At 37.7% G+C, this 24,506-nt stretch overlaps 1 protein-coding gene across 6 annotated transcripts in view; it reads left to right on the forward strand.

The window, feature by feature from the left end:
• The window catches only part of LOC134754214 (neprilysin-2), a 278,975-nt gene extending 257,427 nt beyond the window's left edge, over positions 1 to 21,548 (forward strand). For all 6 annotated transcript variants that reach the window (XM_063690383.1, XM_063690377.1, XM_063690378.1 and 3 more), the window contains 12 exons: positions 4,679 to 4,890; positions 5,559 to 5,735; positions 6,027 to 6,112; positions 6,205 to 6,310; positions 6,404 to 6,588; positions 7,212 to 7,301; positions 11,205 to 11,355; positions 16,883 to 17,051; positions 18,253 to 18,371; positions 19,589 to 19,720; positions 19,822 to 19,962; positions 20,375 to 21,548. In XM_063690383.1, the coding sequence (XP_063546453.1) occupies positions 4,679 to 4,890; positions 5,559 to 5,735; positions 6,027 to 6,112; positions 6,205 to 6,310; positions 6,404 to 6,588; positions 7,212 to 7,301; positions 11,205 to 11,355; positions 16,883 to 17,051; positions 18,253 to 18,371; positions 19,589 to 19,720; positions 19,822 to 19,962; positions 20,375 to 20,575 (1,769 nt within the window). In that variant the 3' untranslated portion in view covers positions 20,576 to 21,548. The remainder of the gene's footprint in view (positions 1 to 4,678; positions 4,891 to 5,558; positions 5,736 to 6,026; positions 6,113 to 6,204; positions 6,311 to 6,403; positions 6,589 to 7,211; positions 7,302 to 11,204; positions 11,356 to 16,882; positions 17,052 to 18,252; positions 18,372 to 19,588; positions 19,721 to 19,821; positions 19,963 to 20,374) is intronic.
• The last annotated feature ends 2,958 nt before the right edge of the window (positions 21,549 to 24,506 follow it).

The following is a 24,506-nucleotide window of genomic DNA, read 5'->3' on the forward strand; positions in this document are numbered from 1 at the left end:
CACCGTACGACTCGTCGTTTTCACACACATTATATATCTGGTGACGATGTAGCTATCTGACTGGTATGTATGTATTTTATGACGTACAGTGGCTTTAACTTCGAATAAAAAATTCTTTATCCAACTTTCTTGTAACCGGGGTAATCAGATGATGAAAATAATCAGAGCCATTTTCCTACCTCATCAAAATTTCAATCAACTTTACTACTTAGATGATTAAATTAAAATGAGTTGTTACTCATTTTCATAACACAACGATGCAAGTAAGATAATTGTCTAGATCTAGCTTCTAGCACCAGACGTTTATTTTCAATTACGTTCTTCGAATAACACGAGACTATGTCTTAAAAAAATCTTTGCTACTTATTGCGCTATGAAATAAAATAACGATAAGATGAACGTAGCGTAGGTATGCAAAGAAAACTTCAAAAATGTTTTTTCTTGAATATAAGGGAAACCATATTTGGAAAATGTTATTTGATATATGATAGCTAGCCATGATGGCAGTCTTATTTTGAACATAACAACTGTTTAATTATTATTAACATAACGCGTATATCTGTATTAAAATATATGGAAAATATTACGCGAATTCGCATACACCTGGTAGGCCTCCGTGGCATAAAATTTCCTACAAATTTTGTTATGTTTATTTTTAGTATTTTGACTACGATCCAAGAGCTAGGAGCTATCAAAAAGATAAAAAATAGACGATTTAAGAAAACGTCGTTTTTTCGTAATTGTTCATCATAAATCAATTTCTCAATCAACCTGCTGATGAAACATAAAAAACGGCCAAGAGCATGTCGGGCCATGCTCAGTGTAGGGTTCCGTAGTTACTCGTTCGTCAAAATAGACTATTTGCAAAAACTCAGAAACGGCTAGACCAATCACGTTCGCTATAGGGTAGTTTAGCCGGTTGTCGGCCAGTTTCGAATTCAAATGTATTTTATAAACAATGTATTCGTCCAATCTTTGTCATTTTATAATTTAAAAAAAAACTAGCCGTTTGTATCAAAATCCGTTATTAATTACAAAGTTTTATTTATATAATTAGGAATATGAAAAAGTAGCAATTTAGCTGGTTTTCGGCCACTTTTTTTGGTTCTCGGCGGCCGCTTGTTAACTAGTTGTCAGCCGCTGTTATTTATATTTTTTAATGACTTATTTCACAATCAAAAGGAGTTTTTTTGAATAAAACAACAAATAAATATTCAATGGTACTATGTATACATCAAGGAACGTTAATGGGAACTTTTATGGTACCTATTACACCTCGCAAATAGTTTTCCAAAACATACTAAAAATATTAAAATAAGACATTTTTAGCCTAACTATTAGCAGCATGCGACTTTTTAACGGTCGGAGTTGCAGGCATCCATAGGCTACGGTAACTACTTACCATCAGGCGGGCCGTATGCTTGTTGGCCACCAACGTAGCATACAAACAGATAGCTTGTTCAAACCCCGGCATGTACCAATGAGTTTTTCGGAACCATGTACTCCCGAAATATTATTTAATAATCCAGTCCACCATCCACTATCCACCAGTCTTTTCATAAGTTAGCTAAGGCCGAAAACTAACTTTTTATAATCCTGTTCTCGGCCGCCAAATACAAAAGATTTTAAAGCAGGTTTTATGCGACCGACAACTAACTACATGAATAACTTTGATCCAAATAAGTATATTTTGAAATAATTATTTTGTTGGCTTTTTTATAATAGGAAAGATTATCAATAAAAAAACCGGCCAAGTGCGCGTTGGACTCGCGCACGAAGGGTTGCAAAAAACGGCAAATAAATCACGTTTTTTCTATGGGAGCCCCACTTAATATTTATTTTATTCTGTTTTTAGTATTTGTTGTTGTAGCGGCAACAGAAATACGTCATCTGTGAAAATTTCAACTGTCTAGCTATCACGGTTCATGAGATACAGCCTGGTGACAGACGGGCAGACAGACAGAGACAGACAGACAGGGGAGTCTTAGTAATAGGGGTCTCGTTTTTATGAACAACCACAACAAGGAAACATGCAACTAATATTAAATTTAAAACATAAAAACACGAAAAGTAATAAAACGGGAATTAGGATTGAAATATGAATGTAGGATGTCAAATTGTAAATTTATCAATTAATAACACAGAATTATAATTTTATATGTCAGAAATTTGTTCTTTTACGAATTCCTCTACCAGTAGCACTTCTCTTCTCTAGCAAGAAAGACTTCAACTTTTTTTTTAAATGAAGCTATTGGTGTGTGACTTTAACTCAACAGGTAACCTATTAAATAGTCCAATAGCCTGGTAACCTACGGCGTGCCTGACTACTTTAAGTTTGGTGCTCATGGTCTGAGGTAAATCTCTACGTCTAGAAGCAATACGTCTATCCCTCTGTTCTGATGACGTCCAAAAAGTAAGGTTTACATGGAGTATCCTGCGGTACCCTTGCCATTATTCTAATAGCTCTCTTCTGCGCAATAAAAGCGGCCTGCACATTATATTTGTAACTATTGCCCTAGAGTTGGATACTATAGACTCTATAGAGAAAGATAGTCTTATTGCGACTCCTATAAGAGGAAAGAGAAAATAGTGCCATGCTTTGTCTTTATCACCGACCGGGCATTTTTTCATGGTCGGGTTATGGCATCATAGCAAGGAGGCGATGGCGAAATTTCTATGATGCCCGGGTGACGGGGTGACAGGGGAGTCGTTTTTACGAAAATATCTGGAGTGTGCGGAAAGAGAAGAGTCGTGAAATGTATGGGCTCCCTTACATTCCACGACTCTTCTCTATCCGCACAGACTCTAGTCGGTTTAAAGTTATTCAATCGTTTTGCTTGTTCGTAAAAATATTGTAAAAACTGAGCATAAAACAGGCCAACAGAATGAGATTTTGGGTCATTCAAAACATAACAAAATGTTTGATTAAGCTACCTTAGTTTTATTTTCAACGGTGGGAGGTTACTATGCTTTACCGTTGCGAAAACACGTTTAACAATGTATTAAACTTTTAATCGAATTAGCATGGTACTCACGCCTCCGCGACACGAGCCATGTTGTTCCGAACTGCTAGTTTGACCTACATAATGTTGCCATGTTTCGCTCGACTGCAATATAATAAGAGAATACCATTTCTAACTAATGAACTGTTTGAACTGTGCTCATGAACACATAATATTTAGTAGAATACTTACTTAGCTGTTCCTATTATTCAACAATGTTGCTAAATTTTGCTTAAGTCTGTTCCATAATTGTGAGTGAAAGCGAAAATAAAATGTTACTGCTTCCGCAATTTTGCACAACAAGGTGACGTAAGTGATGGATGAACAAATATCGGAGCGGATACATTTCTAATACCCTCTCCTCACTACAAGACAACTCATTTTAACGACAGCCACACCATCCATCACCTGGCCTTTATCTTTGGCCGTGTAGTAGGGTCAAACTTGATCTCGAAATGGGAGTACTTTTTTTTTACAGTCGGTTTGCTTAAGCGGGGACGTAAGCCAAATTAGAAGGGGAAAAACATACGTCACGCCGCGCGATACTTGCGATAGAAGAAATGGCTATCGCGCGGGATTTTCCCTTTTATCTCAATTACTTTAGAAAAGTCGGTTAGGTTGGGTTAAAACTGCGATCCTCACAGAAACGAAATGCTACTAGAAAAATGGGTTAAGTAGGTTAGGTTTCAACTGCGATCCTCACAGAACCGAACTGCTATCAGAAAAGTGGGTTAGGTTAGAACTGCGACCCTTACAGAAAAGAAATGCTACTAGAAAAGTGGGTTAGGTTAGAACGGCGATCCTCACAGAACCGAACTGCTATCAGAAAAGTGGGTTAGGTTACTAGAAAAAGGTGAAGTGGATTAATTAATTTAATAGGATAACGAGATGTTAAATGTTTGCATGACATTTTTAATTAAAATGTGGTTAAAGTTTGGTGGTTATTGACTATTTCTGAGTTTGATCAATGATTAGTTTGGAGTTATTTGCTTTAATAGGATAGCAAGATGTACAAATTTTGGTTTTAATTTTACATGTACCTAAATGGAGTTAAAATTGTGGTGATCATTTTCTATTTTTGGGTTAACAATTATTAGTTTGGTGTCATTTGCTTTAATAGGATAGCAAAATGTAAAAAATATGGTATTAATTTCACATTAAAATGGAGTTCTAATTTTGGTGATCAATGATCATTTGTTATTTTTGGTGGTAAAAATATGTTTTTTTTTTTATGGTAAATTTTACTATATCTGGTGATCAGTTAAATACCAAATTTTTCTTAGTATGTCATTTATTTCATTTTATTTTTGTGGAAATTTGTTTCTGCAATAGCTTAGTGAAAAACGCCTTTTTAACTGTGGCGCTTCCACTATGTGACGGTGCACCTACGAGTATGCCGTTTAATTTAATTTAATGCTCCTGTTACAGAAAACACCCGGTATATTCATATTTCTAGCTTACTCATACTACAACGTACCGTACAACGTACGTACTTATTCATGCTATATATAAGCTTTATGTCTGGTTCGTAGTAAAAACAATTCCATACAATATTGAGGATGATGTTTCGAGTTTGGTTAAATTTGGCAACAATATCTGAATGTACGGTGAGCAGCGTTAGTTTCCGTTGAGAGACTTGAGAGTGATGGGAAAGTGACCTCGTGGACTTGTTGCAGGTTCGATCGAGGCGCGCGGCACGGCGCCGCTGCTGGAAATGCTGCGGCGGCTGGGCGGCTGGCCGGTGCTGGACGGGCCCTCCTGGAACGAGAACGCGTTCACCTGGGAGAAGTCCGTCTACAAGTTCCGGGCCGCGGGCTACTCCGTCGACTATTTCTTTGACTTCTCCATTGGTGTCGACGTTAAGAACTCTACTAAGAGAATCATCGATGTAAGGTTATATGTTATATGTAACGGGGTGCTTTTAATTACCTAACCTATAATGCCAATACATAGTTTTTACAATTACTTATGGTCGATGGGCCTTCAAAGATATTTTATTAACGTACCTACACATCAAGCGCCTTTTTCTTGCATTCTGAAATCCTGCATGGCATTCCGAAACCGTTCCACTTTTCGTAAATTCCATCTAAAATCTTAACTTGTCTACTAACGTTCCAGTACAGTGCCATTCTATAAGTACATAATTATGTGTTTTTATTTTTAAATTTCGTCACCTGGAGCTACATAACGCAAATATATACCTTCATAGAAGCCTTATAATAATTGTTGTACCATATTTGTATCGCAGACTAAATTTATTGAGTCGATTGCTTCAGGAGCCTTTCTTTTCAAATAAAATATACCTTATTGTCTCTTCCTCCCAATTCTTGAGAACAACGGTTAACCGTCATCCAGGCTGCCTTCATATCGATTATAAGCTGCTTATTGCGAATAGATTTATGCCCCGCTACTGCCATTGTTATTGCGAACGAAATATGTCATTATCAATACAGGAGCTAGCCGTTGACAGGAAGTTTCGTACTAATGTAATGTTTCTTTAGAGTTGTCCAAACAGGCGAGGGAAATAATAACATGAGCGCGCATATTTATCAACAGTTGGACCAAGCGTCGCTCGGACTCAGCCGGGAGTACTTGAACCGCGGGATGAGCGACAAGCTGGTGCAAGCCTACTACGACTACATGGTGGACATTGCCGTGCTGCTGGGCGCAGACCGCGCGCGCGCTCTCTCCGACCTCAAACACTCGCTGCAGTTCGAGATGAAACTCGCTAACGTAAGCACCAGCCACCCACCTCCCGCCGACTCGGGTTTTACATATAACTGCTTTATGATTCGCCGACTGGTGGGTTTACGATCTGAAGTTGCCAAAACACACATTTGTGTCGTGCTAAAAATTGAAAACCGTAAAAGACAAAATGGTGTCATTACGATCTGTAGGTATTCACTCTTGATATGTGACCCAATTTCTTTATTCACATGTACTTAAATCGAATGGCGTCCTTCACACACAATTCTCTTCACTTACCTACACGACATATACACATCTCAATATTGTATTTTACAGATATCCCTGCCTCTTGAAAAACGGCGTAACGCTACTAGCCTTTACAATCCTATGACCATTGCCCAGATGCAAGAAAAATTCCCTAGGTAAGTTATATTTAAACACATTCTTTTGCATTATAAATGTTATAATCCATTACATAATGTTGTATTTACTTAACCCCTATTATTTTGTTTAGGATTCCTTGGCTGGAATATATAAACAATCTTCTTGCGCCTCATACGCAGGTCGGATTAGACGAAATTGCTATAGTCAATGTGCCCAAATACTTCTCGGAACTCGAGGTTTGTATTTATTCTGCAAATTACTGTAATATAATTAAGTTTATCCGAGTAGTAAGTAGAAATACTTGGATCATTTTTTTAAACTAATTGCAGAATCTCCTGTCAACTACCCCAAAGCGTGTCCAGGCGAATTATGTGATGTGGCGGGTGGCTGGTGCGTCCGTGTCGTACCTGACGGAGGCGCTGCGCCGGCGCCAGCTGACGTACGTAACGGCGCTGTCGGGCAAGACCGAGCGCGAGAGCCGCTGGAAGGAGTGCGCCGACACCACCAGCGTCAGGTAACATTCCACGACACTAACTTACGTACCTGACGGAGGCGCTGCGCCGTCGCCAGCTGACGTACGTGACGGCGCTGTCGGGCAAGATCGAGCGCGAGAGCCACTGGAAGGAGTGTGCCGACACCACCAGCGTCAGGTAACATTCCACGACACTAACTTACGTACCTGACGGAGGCGCTGCGCTCGGCGCCAGCTGACGTACGTGACGGCACTGTCGGGCAAGACCGAGCACGAGAACCGCTGGAAGGAGAGCGCCAACACCACCAGCGTCAGGTAACTTCCACAACACAAAATTACGATTTCTTTCACAAGTCATATAAAAAAAAATATGAATTTCGCCAAAATATAGATGACGCCAAATGTCACATTCTCCTCATATTATTTATCAAAAATAATAATAACAGTAACATGTATATATTGCTAGAATTAAATTTATTTAATTATAATGCGCAGCTTACATTTTTCATAGACGGTAAATATGGTAGAAAATTTCAAGTGTCAAGACCATTAAATCCATTTTCTGTGGCTGTGGTGTTGTCACATACTGATTTTTTAAAACTACTTCTTGTCGAGCGCTGCAAACTTTCCTTGGTCTAACTCTATGCTTATTATTTTTGTTTCAGTATGTCAATTGCTGTGGGAGCTCTGTATATACGAAAATATTTCAATGAAAACTCGAAGGCCAACGCTCTTGAAATGGTGAATGACATTAGGTGAGTTTACATCTTATATCTTAAGCTCTGGTGGCCTAGCGGTAAGAGCGTGCGACTTGCAATCCGGAGGTCGCGGGTTCAAAACCCCGGCTCGTACCAATGAGTTTTTCGGAACTTATGTACGAAATATAATTTGATATTTACCAGTCGCTTTTCCGTGAATGTAAACATCGTGAGGAAACCGGACTAATCCCAATAAGGCCCAGTTTACCCTCTGGTTTAAAAGGTCAGATGGCAGTCGCTATCGTAAAAACTAGTGCCCACGCCAATTCCTGGGATTAGTTGCCAAGCGGACCCCAGGCTCCCGTGGGAGCCGTGGCTAAAATGCCGAGAAAACGCAAGGAAGATGATGACATCTTATATCTTACTTAGATAGTATAATGTTGCAAGTACATAGTAGTTATATTGGTTTCATTTCAGTTCCATTTAATCACATATTATTTGACCGAAATGAGACTGGGATACGAAAGTACGGTTACCACAACAATATTTATAAATTAGCCATGTTTTTCATTAATATTTATTTAGTAAATTTATGCTATCTACATATTGTGAATTTAACACGTATTTAATAGTACTATGTATTATTTTATCACCTGTTATTTTGTAGTGCATTATTGCATGGTACCTACTATCTATTAACTATTTTTCATTTCTAGTGTTTGTACTAGGTGATAATGTAGACAGTTCCTGATGACAATACGATGCGATATATAGTGTTATAATTGGTTATCTTTCGGTAATATTTCTAACAGTTAATTATAGCATGTGTACTTCAATTAATTAATTCAATATGCACTGAAAATTGTAACTTCGGTTATTGGCATTTAGTTAATACATAACCATTGACTTTATCATGTTATGTAGGTATTTATTCATTAAGGACATGCAAGCCCCGATGCATACGTTCTCGTCTAGACATACCATTCTCGCGTTTGATTTTATATGAAAATATTCTACAATACAATATAAATAACGATTTTTTTATTATTTCGGGTGGGAATATAACAGATGTAAATAGGAAGGGCTATTAAATACCAAGGAAAGCAACATGGCTTTTGCCAATGTACTGACAATTTAGCTTCGAGCACATACATGCAGAAGTGCTGTAAAAGAGGACAACATGATTTCGACGTTTTTTATAAATTATTTTTTTATAATTACTATTATAGTTATGGTTCCGATTACTGCACTGCCTATGCTATATTTTACAGTGCCTAATTATTTTATATTATATTGTATTATGTATATTATCTTCTTCTTCTTCTGCCTCGCCTTTTTCCCGTTACGCGGGGTCGGCTTTCCCAATCATGCGACGCCATTTATTTCTGTCTTGGGTGTCTTGGTCGTGGAGTCCCAACACCTTCATGTCCTTTCAAACATTCGTCATCCAAGTTGTTTGAGGCCTTCCCATTCCCCTCTTTTTTGTAGCGATGGAAAGGCACTTTCTAACCACATGATCGTCTGGTCTTCTCATTACGTGACCGTACCATCTTAGTCTAGCCTCAGAAATTTTGTGGGTTATGGGAGCCACTTTGAAACTCCCCCTTATATGCTCGTTGCGCACTTTGTCTCTAAGGGTAACCCCGCCCGACCAGCGCAGCATACGCATCTCCGTTGTATGTAACTTCTGCTCGTGTGCCTTGGTTGTCGGCCAGACTTCACATCCATAGAGTAAAGCTGGCCTCACAGCAGTTTTATAAATTTTTCCTTTGGTCTTAATAGGCATTTTGGTATCACATAGGACTCCGGTTAGCATACGCCACTTGTTCCATCCCGATGTCGTCCTGTGTATGATGTCCGCTTCAATTGTCCCGTTTTCAGAAATGACCGAGCCCAGGTATTTGAAGGTTTTTACTTGCGGGAGGTTTATGCCGTCGAGCTTTATAGTAGCGTTTATGGGACTATTTGGGTTGAAATTGCAGATCATGTATTCGGTTTTTCTTCTACTGTATTATGTATATTATGTTTAGACTAAATAAAATGATTGGATGACACATCAATAGTCTATTTATAGTCTAGACCATTTTCAGCTATTGTTAATTGAACATAGTATTTATTGTTTCTGCATTACAAATTAACCTAATTCATACAAATTGATGCAAAAGCAATGAAAATGTATGTTTGTAACTAATAAATAGCAAGCAGTAAAAATGAAAACTAGCAACATAAATAGTTACTCGTGATAGTTTGTAATTGTTTGTTTGCAACGTAAATGTACCAGTGCTTGAGACTGCCCTAATAGCTATCACTATCACCTTTCGATCGTTCAGGCGTATTCTGATTTTAATAATATGTTATCTAACCCAGATCTAAATATTAACCTGTTATTAAAATCAGAATAAGCCTGTTTATTCCCATCAAGCGTCGAAGGACCGGCCACACCGGTATTTGATGCAGTGTAAAATGATTGCCGTGTTTTACGTGTTTAGTTTTTGGTTAAACGACTGTGTCCGTACTTGCGGCACCCACTCACATTTAAAATATGTATACCTATAGTGGTCGGGATTTACCCACGCCTGAACAGAACGGATTTTATTTACATTTTTGTACTTTACATAGGCTGCGTTTCTATCAGAGATACGCGAGGCGAGGATGCATAACGAGCGATGTGTTTGTTAAGAACCAATAGAAAATTGAGCGAGGATAGGTACTTAAATGAAGCGATTCTACAGGGTGGAAAAAATTAATTTGCCCTGGAGGGAAAGTACCTTAAAACCTTAAGTTAGTTCATTTTACTTAAAGGAAACATTGGTTTTTTTTTTTTGCTTGTCTAAAAATATTCTTGAATACTAAATGTTCGATTTTATGGATATTTTGTACGATAGACGAGTTAAGACCCCATGTTTCTCGGAGAAATGTTATCATTAACATTAACTGTATCGACTAGTAGAATAAAATAGGGTGTTTATTATTTTGACTTTTTAGTCCGTTCGATTCCCGGGCGAGACAAGCGAATATTAAAGAATCTTTGAATGCAGTTTTGTTTCTTTGTAAAAATAAAAGAATATTTCCTTTAAATAGAATGAGCTAACTTAAGGTTTTAAGGTACTTTCGCTCCATTTTTTCCATACCGTGTATTCTGCGTCACATCTTTGGTGGAACCGCAGCCTTAAAGCGGTTCCCTGAGCCAGAAGGCGAAAAATCTTATATGATCATGTTTTTCTAAGAGGCGTTGATATTCGTAGACGTGGAAAAAATATATGTAGTTCTTGACTATATTATCTTAAATAACATAGCTTCCGATACACGAATTATGACACTTCGCTCGATACAATTAATTCCCAAAGTAACCTCTAACTCGGACTTTTAATCAAACTTTACTCGGTGATATATTATGTGATATTATAAACAAAAAAAGAAGAAAAAACAATCTTAACTTAAATAGTAAATTCATAGCTTTCGAATTTCGATATTGTAAGTTGTAAGGTAACGTTTTTAAAATAAATAAAAATCGACAGAATTCGATCAAAATTAACACTTCTTGGCGCGCATGATTTTTCCCGTTCTTTCTTGCGAAATGTGACAGTGACAGCGGCAAACCGATGGAACGGCCTTAATGGGCTACATACCTATTAAAATACCTATATACCTATGTAGTGCATAGATTCGAGTTTAAAATCGTAACATTATAACATAAGTTTAAAATCGTAACATTATAACATATTGTTTTTTATTGGTCAAATGTAGTGGTTTATATATATATATATATAAAATGAGATAAAAGAGGATACAACAACAATAAATATAAAGCATAAAAAACAAACAATCTCATTCTTTTTGTAGTTTTCATGACATGAAGTTAATATTTCCCGACCCTATTTTACGTTATTCTAAACCTAATGGGTACTTGACGTTAACTCGTCTCGTTACTTGGTCGTTGACGTGTGTTGGTTGGTCCAGGCAACAGTTCCGTAAGACGCTGGAGGAGGTGGAGTGGATGGACGAGCGCACGCGCCGCGCCGCGCTCGACAAAGCCGACGCCATGGCCTCGCACATCGCCTACCCCAGCGAGATGCTCGACGACGAAAAGCTTATTAACTTTTACGGTGGAGTAAGTATCACTAATTGTATTACTTCTACGGACGTAACGGACAGCAGTTAATCGGGCCGAGCATCATTGTTTTCACACATTGGGCACAAATAGAAATCTTAGAGCAGAACACGGAGCCTAATGATACGATATCTAATACAACAAAAAAAAATACAAAAATCTTTATTTGTTTTAAACACAAATTGCCATGATTTAGGTGATGGAGCCGCCCGGTAAGCAAAAAATTGCCATCTAATACTAACACGATACGAGACCTTCGCCCCTCAAATATGTTTTCTTAGACAGGCGCACTTCTAAAATCCTATTATCTACATATCCTGCCGTACAGACTCAACTTTTCCTCAAAAGAGTGTTTCCCGTCCCCAACGGGGTCAGGGCCCCAAGTCTATGATAAGTACCCGTACCAAGGGCTCTTCAAACTGCTGGATCGATTTCGATCAATCATATAGCTAAGAACCACCGCAAGGAAACTCGCTTACACATAATAAACCGATTCGAAATCGGTCCATCCGTCTGAGAGCTACGATGCCACAGACAGACAGACATTAGAGCCAAACATATGTATGTATAAGACCCCTTTATTTGCGTCGGGGGCATAACACATAATATTGATATCAACCGACTTACCTACGTTAATAACACAGTACCTAATGAGACTAATTAGGCAATGGAAGTGACATGAAATTGACAAAAATATTTCCATGTGAAAATACAGAAAAATAGGTTGTGATATATATTCGCAATTCGCAACATCTCATGTTGCGTGTCGCCGTGTCACGACCCTCATCACGTGTGACCAGCCACATCATATTTCGATATGCCGCGACATTTTATGAAAGAGTATGCTTAAGGACGCCCTATCACGCGCTTTTCCATTTAATAAATGTGATGTGAGATGATGTAGCTGCAAGCATACATATCAATGCGAACAACATTAACTAAAACTATTTTTAAAAGGCTATAGTTACGATAAAATAAATCTTCTGAATATTTCACGACGTGTATCAAAGGGACGATTTGTATGAACATTTATTACAAGCCTTTGCCTTTAAATATGCAGTAATTGTGCCTTTGCATACTGCAATTGATGGCGACACAACATTTAATGAATGGATTGTAAACAACATTTACCTACCTCATGGTAACCATGAACTTGCAGTAGCCAATGCAGGTTATAATTCTAAGCCTGGCGCCGTTGGTCAGAGCCCCGTACAATCTAAAATGTATGAGACAAGTCTAACGACTTGAAGGGATGGCTCATAAATAATAACAAGGCGGCAAGCAGCCACGCTAACACACAGTTTAGAATCCATACTTAATACGGTTTGCATTTTCAATGAAGTTATTACAAGGGCATTTACACGATAGAACGTGTTATGTATTGCTTGATCTACGGACGGAATATATATAGAATACCTACCTACATATACTTAAGCACTTTACGTAGATATTGATGTCGGTAGCTTCAACATTAAGGAAGTGGTAGTAGCGAGGCGGCCGAGGTATTTAAAGTGACGAATTTCCTTATTAATAAAGATGTGTTTAAATCATTTAGAACTTCTGTCCTGCTTACCTCCTTCTGCATACTAATATAATTTATTTCAATTATATGTTTGCTATTTTATAAAGCATGCGTTGCCGTAACTAATAAGTTATACCTACATATAAACATATTCATCATTATTATATTTATTATCTTTAAACCATCTTCTTATGCACCTTAGTTCCCCAGCACAGTCGCTTCTGCCCGTAACGTCTTCTGTGTAGAATGATGATATCCGTGATCCGGTTTGGCGTATTTTAACCTGTTACTTATGACACAGAATAAATAATAGTATACTAGGTACAGAAGATTCACTCTCTAACAAAACGCGTCTATTGCGACAGATATGACCGCTAGGTGGGGCAAGCGCGAACAGGCGTCCGTTCCGTAACGGTGCGCCGCAACTACTATGGTACTTGTACAGTCATTAGCACATTAGCATATTCGCTTAGCACCTTTGCATACAAACTTCTATGCAGGGATGGTACCTTTTCTCTGCAGCTGACTGTACATGCGGCCAACACCAAAATTGGTGTGGGCCGCATGTACTTGTAGCGACACGACGAAATCGCGAAGTGAGCCGCTCCTTCTTATGAGTCGTTTGATTCATTTAAAATCATGGTAATTTAGGGTAGAGCACTTAAGCCATTAGTCTTAATATTTTTCTTTTATTTTTTTAAGTGTCAAGAACTCGCGTGCTAGGTAAATAGTTCATTAATTATGATTATATCTACACATACATATATCATAAACCCTCTATGATGCGTTCAAAAACCGCAAATTACGATCAGCATAAAGATAAACTGTTTTGTAAGAACATGTTCTTAGCGCTCATGAGCGTTGCGAGGGTTTCAAGGCACGAGGGTTAAGCAAACTTTGCCACCGACTGAAACACAAAACTTTTTTCCAAAACTCACGGCAGGAAAATACTACCTGTAAAACATTACAAATCATTATCATTCAAAATCATCACTAAAAAGTCAATTCTGCCAGCCAATTTTGTTCGTAGATCTTTGTCTAGAATTATAGAAAGGCCTTTTAATAAAATACTAGTAACGTAGTGGTACCAATGACCGACAAGAACCAATAACCGACACTTTTTTTGACCTAAGAAAGTAAAGAAAGTAAGCGTATGAAACAGGTTTATTGATTTTGCAACACTGTGCACTAGAGAGCACACTGTTGACTGGCACCTATTGTTATTTGAGCGAAATCCGTTTTTTTGTTTGAAAATGGCAGCGTGAAAATCCAGTGCGGAGAGATCTGGTGAAAATAACAGAAACAAAGTAATGTGATTTGATCGAAATTGATGTGTTTCACGGGTTATTATAAGAGCTATAGAATTTATTTTTATTATAACGAAGGTACATAACAAAAAATATAAAGGTATAAGGTTAACTATTTTGATAGAAATTGTTGGTGTCGATTACTGGCTTTCACAAACGTGACTGTTCCAATTAAGATGCTAGTAGTAGCTGATTTGTCCTTCAGCGTCTCAGCCTCGCTGTACCCGCACCCCGCTTACTGCGATCGTACGTAAATTTCGTCTTGCGACATCACAACGAGGTTCAAAGAATAAGCTTCAGCCCAGAAGCGCGCGGTTGGCGCTATACCCGTATTTGTGTATCTTTTGCAGATATTTTGTCGTTTGAGTATGAGTAGATCATGCGTTTAGTGGAGGTCGTAAAATATAATAAAAATATATTCCCGTATCCATTATACTGTCATATTTTTTAAACGTATTTCATTTGACAGGCGAATATGATTCCTATTGCTTTGCCTGTTTGGTAGATATTTGAAATAGATTAATCAAAGTAGAGTTACCAGAGGGCCTACCGCGAACACCAAATTTAGCAAAGTCTATGCGGAAAGAGAAGAGTCAGAGAATGTTTTGGTTTCCTTTTAATCCACGACTGTTTACTTTAAAAACGCACAGACCCTATTATACTTATTATGTGTGTTTATTTAATACACTTAGCACGAATGTTTCTAATACATATACTTTCTCTATTTAATAAAAAACAACAGCCCACAGTTCCTAATCTTAAGGACTTCGCTTGTACTTTAGTTTAGTCCCTTGGTAGCATTGAATAGGAGCACACCTTGCCTTACAATATGGCGATAATAAATTCCAACTTATAAATCGCTATGTGCCTTTAATGAATAGCCCAAATCCAATAGGTTTATAATGGGTACTGTAGACAATAAATAAATACTTATTGAATAGTTAATTTTATTTAATTACCTACCGACGAAGGTATCATCGTATTATTGTGGTGATCTGGCAGGTGCACGACATTACGGGTAATTAATAGTCGATAACTGGATGTACGACAGGGCGACATATATCCCTAGTTATTTATTACTGTTTTGGAAGCAATAATGAGAAAACTAAACTGGACTCATATGGGAATACGAATAAATGGTAAATACCTTCACCACCTTAGATTTGCTGATGATATCCTGCTCGTTTCTGAACAGTTCTCGGAAATAGATTACATGATACGTACTTCAGAGACAGCTTGCAGAGAGACGGGACTTAAAATCAATTTTAATAAGACAAAAGTCATGACACACACCAAAAAAATCCACTTTTTATCGAAGGTATCTTTTTAAGGGATATATTTATTAATTCATTAACTGGGTGTCGGTAAATTTATTAACTGTCGATGACTGGGTGTTGGTTACTATAGATTTAGTAACCAACACCCAGATTGAAGATGATTGGAGATTTATAAACTTTTTTCTTTTTTATTTTCTTCTAGCCTGTTTATAAACAGGCTAGGTTTATAGGCAGGCGGGGTGTATTATTTTGAATAATAAATCGTTACTTTTGGCACAGAATAAATAATAGTACTAAGTAAGTACAGAAGGTTCACTCTAACAAAGCGCGTCTATTACGACTGATGACAAGCGCGAGCAGGCGTCCGTTTCGTAGCGGTGCGCGCCGCGCGGCAACTACTATGGCCAGACACTGAAATTGGTGTGGGCCGCATGCACTTGTAGCAAAGATAGATATAACTCCGTAATAGATGGATACAGTCTAAGGAAAAAACGTGCCTCGAAAATCACGAAAATTTGATTCTCGATTAGATGGCGCCACTAGTTTTGGCCTACTCTCGTATAGAGGGCGTTGGCTGTTTCGTTTGTTATTTATAATTTTAACGCATACCAGTGAAAGAACATGGGTCAAAATCATATAAAAATAATTAATGCAAATAAAAAAATCATTTATCCATATTTAAATACATTTTAACGTATTTTTATAAATTTTCATTTTTAGTTTTAAAGTATGTCGATAGATGGCAGTGAATTTACAGTGGTTACAAAATTTACTATGACAGTACCGCTCTATCTTATTATATCCTCATTGCTTGTAGCGACGCTTTTGGCTTAATGATGACTAAATCACTTAATTTTATAGAAAACCCCACTATATCCTAACAGTGTCGATCATTGTGCCACCACGTTACTATAATAGTATAAATATTCATAAGAGGATTGCTAAACAGTTGTTTTAATGATCCTACATATAACTATGTAGACAAATAAAATTCAGCGCCGTGCACCGCGCCCCACGCGCCGCGCTTCAAATGAAGTTGATTTAGATATCACTGTCAGTCATATAATTGACAGATTGAAGTGCTGGAGTAGAAAAACGTATAGAGTTACACCAAGATAACTTTGCAACGATTTTAATAGCATACTGTTCAAGTGTTATTTATACGTCATAATTTCATAGAAGCTTGACGTTTAAAATAACACTACCCCAGTAGGCTATCAAAACCGCACTTATCTTGGTCTAACTCTATTTACGTACACTATAAATACTGTAGTAACTATAGGAATTTGACGATTATGGTTGTGTTTCCATACTGCTTAAAAGATCTTAGATGAGATGAGATAGTTTATTCTCTTTATTTATAACAACTGCTTGCCCTTGCTGCCCTTATTCTCTATGTTTGCTTGCACTTGTGTTCTTAGTTAGAGATGACGTCGGACAAGCTAATGGAGTCGGTGCTGAATCTGACCCTGTTCGGCACGGAGTACCTGTTCGGCAAGCTACGCGAACCCGTCAACAAGACCGACTGGGTCACCCACGGCCGCCCCGCCATCGTCAATGCTTTCTACTCCTCCATCGAGAACAGCATCCGTGAGTACCTATATGATCACGTACACACTGGTCTCTAAACGGATTCAGATCCGTTTAGAGACCAGTGTAGACGAGCGAGGCTCCGCTATTATGAGCAATTTTCAAAATCTAAATCGACAAACATTTTAACATAATTATCGAACCTGCTCATAAAATTTCAGACGAGTCTGAAATGGGCATACTTATGGAGCTTATACCTCTTTTCTTTATAAGTATAATTTATTAACCTTAACATTAGGGTGGTTCAAAAAACTATTGTTTGTCATTTTCTTACGGGGCAACCCTTATTTTGTTACACTTATTATGCAAATAAAATACACCAAGTTTTGTGAATTTATTTCAACTATACAAGCACTGAATTTTTTTAAGTTGTAGGTACTTAGGTATGAAATCAAAAATAAATAAGTATTTATTTTTTTGATTTTTCTTTCAGTATCTGCTTTCACACTATTTGAACATGTTATTTTTAAGTTTTGAAGAGAAAATCATTTTTATTTGTATTTGTTAATTATAATTTTGAAAAGGTAACTTTTTTGAAGTTCACCTAAAAAAGTCATAAAAAATACAAATAAAAGTGATTTTTTACTTAATAACATATTATAAATCACATTTACAAATAATGTGAATAACAAGTAAGTACTTAAATAAAAAATTATTTTTTTTTGGATTTAATACGTCGAAAATTTTCAAAGTGTTAGAGCACCCCCTTGTAATTGAGATCAAGTTACAGAAGTTGGCGTATCGTATTATATCAACACAATAAGTGTACAACACAAATAAGGGGGTGCCGTGTCTTCTAGCTAGCTAGAATTTTTTCCATTCAAACATGAACCACCTACTCAACATCTGTTTGTTTTATGTCCTGCATTTATGTTTTATAAAAACTTATCGACGTGTTTTATAGACACCACAGGTGATCAGACTAATATTTCAAACCAATAAAGCATTTCCATGCGTCGCGACAATGCGGCCGGCCTTCTGGTATCACCGCCCATGGTGCATTAATTTGTTATTTATTGGCCCGTATTTTTAGTTTATTTGCTTTTAATATTGATCCCCAGTGTATTATTATCTACATATCGTTTTAAATTAAAATAGGTACGTAAATAAAAAATATATAAAAGATGTCAACAGAAAATTATATAATAAGTATTATTGTGTTCAGCTCACTAGGACTGAAAAACTGAATTTCTACCCGCAGAGTTCCCTGCCGGTATCCTACAAGGCGCGTTCTTCTCAGCCAAGCGCCCTGCATACATGAACTATGGCGCTATAGGATTCGTTATCGGCCATGAGATCACGCACGGGTTCGACGACCAGGTAAAATGGAAATTACTTTGCCCTTCCCCCTTTTATTTTACAATTAGTACCTACTTAGGTACCCATTTGCACAGTTCAAGGTATTTCCCTTGGCATCAATACCAAAAAGGGGTTACAGACTAAGTTCGTGTAAGCTTTGGTGCATACCTATGTACTGTGTTCTAAAGTTGTAACTTTTCCTAAACCCAACGTGTTAAGCGGCCTTTACACAGAACACCAAGTATAGATATAGGCCACCAAACGAAGGAAATACAGGGAAAATACAAGAGAATCTAAACTGGCACTGTCAGTGATAAAAAAACCGGCCAAGTGCGAGTAGGACTCGCGCACGAAGGGTTCCGTACCATTACGCAAAAAAACGGCAAAAAAATCACGTTTGTTGTATGGGAGCCTCCCTTAAATATTTATTTTATTCTGTTTTTAGTATTTGTTGTTATAGCGGCAATAGAAATCAACAGAAATCTATCACGGTTCATGAGATACAGCCTGGTGACAGACGGACAGACACACAGACAAACAGCGGTAGTAATAGGGTCCCGTTTTTACCCTTTGGGTACGGAACCCTATAGCAAAATTAATAAAAACCTAAATCGGTTATAATAATTCGAAAACCGTACAACTTTTACTGGGGTCATGTTAAGCTGGTTTGGATCCTCTCAGCTTAGGGTGTCCTACATACCTCCAGTGTTAGTCTGACGTGGTAGTTTTGGGACAACCTGTACCTATATCTATTTCGTAGGAAATTTTATACAGATTATTTACGTACAAGATTATTTTTTGCTATGGGCTACCGTTTACGAGTTATTTACGACAAACTAAAAAAAACTACCTTTGAACAAATTATAAGTACCCTTCCCACTTTTAAAATACCTATTGATCCTAGCGAAAAAGTGTACTGAACCTTTCTTGTAGAAAATTTTATGTAGTATATACTTATGTATTATAACATTCACGAAAAACTATAAAAAGGGACCTTTAACCCCTGGTATGTATTTCCACGTCATATCCAATGGAAAAGTTAGTTTTCAAGCGGCGAAATTAGCTAACTGGAGGCTACTCGTAAACCTTTAAAAAATCTTATTTTAAACTGTTTATAATACCTAAGTATTATTTTTTTGGAAAACTGAAGGAACCGCAATTTGACGCCCATTTTGTTCGTTTTATTTAACTGCCTACATAAAACCGATTTATATTAACATAGTAAACTTGCTTGTCAGGGACGGCAATTCGACAAGAACGGCAACTTGATTGACTGGTGGCAGGAGTCGACCAAACAGGAATATCTAGAGAAAGCCAAGTGCATCATAGACCAGTACTCCAACTACACAGTCAAGGAAGTCGGAATGAAGGTACCTACGGGCTCTTCACCGTTCATCTTTATTTTATTGATGGTCTCTATAGTCTATATTATATTGTATAACTGACTGACTGAGCATGTTTTAATGTGCAGCTGAACGGCGTTAACACTCAAGGAGAGAACATCGCCGACAACGGTGGTATCAAGGAGGCGTATTATGCGTACCAGGCCTGGACTCATCGTCACGGCGAAGAGCAACGGCTGCCTGGCCTCGAAAGATACACTCCCCGACAGGTACTAGCAGCATCAGATAAGTGAAGCCAACGTGGCCAAAAATTACGCAACACACCATTATTTCTAAGGCATAAAAGTGTGTTGCAGTATATTTAGCCACTTAGGGCCACTTGCACCATCCCACTAACCCGTGGTTAGGTAACCGGTTAAACCTGGAGTTACCATTGTTACCAGTACAATTTGACACTGGGTTAACGGTTTAACAGGTTAACCCCGGGTTAGTCGGATGGTGCAAGAGGCGCTTAGACTATTACTACAAAATCTATTTAATGACGGAATTGCGGATTGTATGTGCCTAATGAATCATGACACCGACAGATACAGAGTATTATTACCTATAACAGAATGAGTCCTCTCAATGCAATGCAAGCGATAGATAGATAACTAATGACGTGTGTCCGTATGTTTGCAGTTGTTCTGGCTGAGCGCAGCCAACACGTGGTGCGCGGTGTACCGCAACGAGGCGATCAAGGTGCGCATCACGACCGGCTTCCACGCGCCCGGCCGCTTCCGCGTCATCGGGCCCATGTCCAACATGGAGGAGTTCGCCCAGGACTTCAAGTGCCCGCTCGGCTCCCCGATGAACCCGGTCAACAAATGCAAAGTTTGGTAGTCCTCGCAGGCGCTCAGGTGGCTGAATCGACATTGGGCTGGCCTGTCCCTCGATCGTGAACACGCACGTGTATCGTCTTACCACTTTAAAACCACACCTCACAGCTCAACGAAAACGCCGCGTGCCGATTTTTAAGCAACGTTCGTTGCTTCTATGTGAAAGTTTTTTCGCAGTACATTGCACCTGATTAACACGTGTTCAGTAGATTTGTCTGGACTGTCAACGTCAACGTACCTACTAGCTCGATGGCCGACGTAGAATCACTATAGAGCGAAAGGTGTGTGGTATGTTTGTCAAATTTAGATGGAGACCTGAGTATTCAATTATATAGTTAAACATTTGTAAATATATGTATGTCATATGACTTTTAATCAAATTGTGTGTTTATAAAATAGGAACAAATGTTACACTGAGCGAGCACGAAATCGTCAGTCGATGGGTACGTTGTATAAGTAGAATTACATTTAAGTAGGTACAAAAAAATTAGTCTTTAGATTTTTGTTTCAGTAAATTAAATTGTTAAAATTTATATACCTGCATACCACTTATGTACAATCAGCATCAAATGGATGGTAACGGCCCAAGTGGACAAATATATTATATCGTAATACACCTTTGTTACCATAGAAATAAGGATGTGTTCCGATATTGATTGGCCGTCGCCGTCACTATTCGATCTAACTGCACCTACGTTCCACTGAAACAACAAGGACAAAATTATTAGTTTCTAGTAGGTATATTTGTTGTCTAATTTTTTACGGTTTTCGAGGATAAGACCGCCGATTTGTACGGAAACTCATAGTTACTTAACATCGGCTTGTATTTATGTCTACTGTATGTATAGCATCTTGCTCCTAGCAGGTAAGTAAGTAAATGAACACTGATAATTTAATTTTTAGCATAAGTAGATAAGTATTACACTTTTGGATACAAACTTTGCGAGTCTTTAAACACAAATAAAAAAACATTTTTATCAGCGTCTTTAAATTTATATACCCCATTTAAACTTGGCCACTAAAAGTTGTTAGAGCTGTCCTAACAGTGAGCAGAGCAATGTTGCCGCAAACCATGCCTTGACGTGATTAAGAGCAGCAAGTGTTCATGTTTATGCTCATGCTGCTGTCGCTACCCTGCTGGGCAAAAATAGCCGCACTATATACCCAGAAAAAAATGCGCATGTTAATTGTCACAAAATGTACACATTTAAAAACCAATTGTAAATTGTTGTTGGAAATTGAATAAACAACGTGTATGTACGTACGCATTTTTGCATTTTTAGACTTTATTAATCCAGAAATTTTGTGATTTTGTTGTAATGCCTCCCATCCCATCTCACCCATCAGGCATTACAACAAAACAAATTCTGTTATACATTTTTAAGCATATTTCCATTTCAGCTTGAAGTTTTCAACTGATATGGCGTTAGTTTCATGTTTGTAGAGCTTCTGCTTCGTTCGAACCCATTATTTTTCAATGGATCGTAATTCAGAGCAGGTCGGTGTTTTTCCACAAATTCGATACTGTTTATTTAGTACCACTTTATCGCTTTCTGGGACAATGGTACGTGGCCTAATCAGGCCAAGACGGCTTGTGGTGGTGATCTATGAATGGTAACAACGGTTTTTTCAAACACTAGGTTTAGTATATATCGCCAGTTACAGATCCATTACCAATAAGTTATTTGTGCAACAAGAGAGGAAGGTTGCTTTTTCTTGCGAGTGTTTATTTTGAGACCCGAGAAAGGGAAGGAATCTATAATTGAATCACGAGCGAAGCGAGTGATTCTCAGTTAGAATCTTGAGCGTAGCGAGGGATTAAAAACACGAGATGTAAATAGTTATTTGTATACAACAAGAGAGGAAAGTTGGCTTTCTTGCGAGTATGTATTTCGAGTCCCGAGAAAGCGAAAGATTCTATAATTGAATCACGAGCGAAGCGAGTAATTCTAAGCTAGAATCTTGAGCGTAGCGAGGGGAGGGGAAACACGAGATGTAAAACAACTTTGCTCGCGTGTTGCACATATAATTTTTCACCTCAGTAGTGAGAACATATTAAAGGTTAAAACGTATTTCGAATTACACAGAATAATACAGAGAAAAAAAATGGCAGTTGATGGCCTTTACTAAATTAAAAAGCCACTTTGTTTCACTCCCTGGAGTGAGGAAAGTCGCACTTTCGTCACTCCCTGGAGTTAGGAAAGTCGCATTTTCCTCACTCCAGGGAGTTACGAAAGTAGGCTTGTTCGAGCTGCTGAGGTGAAAATAACTTTTCCCCTCACTAGCTCGGAAAGCCGTCTTACATCCTTTAAAACAAGCGGGGAAAAACGCATTTTATCCACTAGTGGGGAAAGTAATTTGACCTTGGATGGAGCGTGTTTAAGTAGCTTGACAGATAACAAAACGTAAAACGCTCATAATAATGGTTCGTTCGATATTAATTATCATTAAATAAATGATTTGAGAATCTAATAAAAAATACCAGATTTAGCTTTATTTAATGATTTTTTGTCATAAACCTTAAAATTCCATAATAAACGTTTGTTTTTTAATAATTATGTTAAATATAATTCTGAACGCACAAGTTAAGTCGATGCAATTTCAAAACGCATCATTGACATTTCATACGTCAGAAATGTCAACATTGACAACAAAAATTTTGCTTTAAAACTTCTCACGTAAAAATACAGAATTTCGAGTTTTTTGTTATAATATCGTAAAAAAATGAGTGATTCCAGTTGATGAAGATGATCTAACGCCTGTGGATGTTGCACTTTCCTCGCTATAGTGAGGGGAAAGTTTTGTGTTACACACGGGTGCAAATGCTCGCTACGCTCAGGATTCTCTTTTAGAACCACTCGCTTCGCTCGTGGTTCAACTATAGAATCCTTTCGCTTGCTCGTGTTTTAATTCCACACTCGCGGGTAAAATACAACTTTGCACCCTTGTATAACAAATAACTATTGCTCTCCTGTTGCACACATAATTTTTCACCTCAGTAGTGAGGTTAAAATGTATTTCGAATTACACAGAATAATACAGAAAAAAAATGAAATAAAAGTATGAAGTGACAGTTCATGGCCTTCAATAAATTAAAAAAGCTACTTTGTTTCACTCCCTGGAGTGAGGAAAGTGACGAAAGTAGGATTGTTCGAGCTGCTAAGGTAAAAAATTATAAGTGCTACATTTGTCATATCAACAGATCACCTGGACCTGAGAACCTTCTTCGCAAACTTATAATATTTAATTATCTTATACTCGTCACTAGCGGTTTTTTTATCAGTTCCATAACAAAATTGCTGACTGGGTAGCAATTTGAAGTATGTTTCATACTCCATTACAACCCAGGATTTTTTTGTTGTTATTTATTAATAAAGTCTTCTAGATGTTGTTTCCACTTCAGTTTGCTGTTTTGCATTTTTGTTAGGTACTTTAGTTTTTGTTTGTTTGTCTTTATAGAGTTGTTTTTTATGTCTTTGCACTGTCCATTTGGACGTTTTGCTTTTTTTGGCTAAATATAGTATAGACAGGGAGGGTAGGCGTTTTTTGCAACGCAGCTATGATGTTCTTTATATTCTTGTTGGATAACCAAGGCTTATGGCCACTTCCAGTCCGCCGCCGTCTACCACCAGTTTGTTACAATTGTTTTAACACCCTTTGAACAGGTCTTACTGACGAGATTAACTTCATTGCACTGCTAGTTTTTCGTAGAAATATCTACCTCGATTTTGTGTTTGTTTTGTATAACATTTTTTCATGTAGTATTTTCTGTGATGGCGATTCGAAAATGTAAACGAAGGAGATGAATTGTTATAAAGAATCTTAAAACAGGTATTTTTTGTTTTACATATATTATAACAGTCTGCAACCACACCAGTGCTATAGGTATCGTGGTCAAGCGGTCACAAGCGCCGCCTCGTTTTTTTTTTTTTTTT

The sequence above is a fragment of the Cydia strobilella genome, chromosome Z (assembly GCF_947568885.1).
Source record: "Cydia strobilella chromosome Z, ilCydStro3.1, whole genome shotgun sequence".
NCBI lineage: Eukaryota > Metazoa > Arthropoda > Insecta > Lepidoptera > Tortricidae > Cydia > Cydia strobilella.